Source organism: Pteropus alecto, unplaced genomic scaffold (assembly GCF_000325575.1).
Source record: "Pteropus alecto unplaced genomic scaffold, ASM32557v1 scaffold214, whole genome shotgun sequence".
NCBI lineage: Eukaryota > Metazoa > Chordata > Mammalia > Chiroptera > Pteropodidae > Pteropus > Pteropus alecto.
Genome location: NW_006435787.1, coordinates 169,764 through 169,991, shown reverse-complemented (window position 1 = coordinate 169,991; position 228 = coordinate 169,764). Strand labels below are relative to the sequence as shown.

General features: G+C 68.4%; 1 protein-coding gene across 1 annotated transcript in view; it reads left to right on the top strand.

Moving 5' to 3' along the window:
• The window catches only part of CAMK2B (calcium/calmodulin dependent protein kinase II beta), a 44,221-nt gene that overhangs the window by 40,057 nt on the left and 3,936 nt on the right, over window positions 1-228 (top strand). The window contains exon 23 of the mRNA XM_015589026.1: window positions 11-219. Coding sequence (XP_015444512.1) covers window positions 11-219 — 209 coding nt within the window. The remainder of the gene's footprint in view (window positions 1-10; window positions 220-228) is intronic.

The window sequence follows — 228 nt, the reverse complement described above, 5'->3', positions numbered from 1 at the left end:
CCCCCCACAGTGCTCGCCAAAAACAGCAAGCCCATCCACACGACCATCCTGAACCCGCACGTGCACGTCATCGGGGAGGACGCCGCCTGCATCGCCTACATCCGCCTCACGCAGTACATCGACGGGCAGGGCCGGCCCCGCACCAGCCAGTCCGAGGAGACCCGCGTGTGGCACCGCAGGGACGGCAAGTGGCAGAACGTGCACTTCCACTGCTCGGGCGCGCCAGGG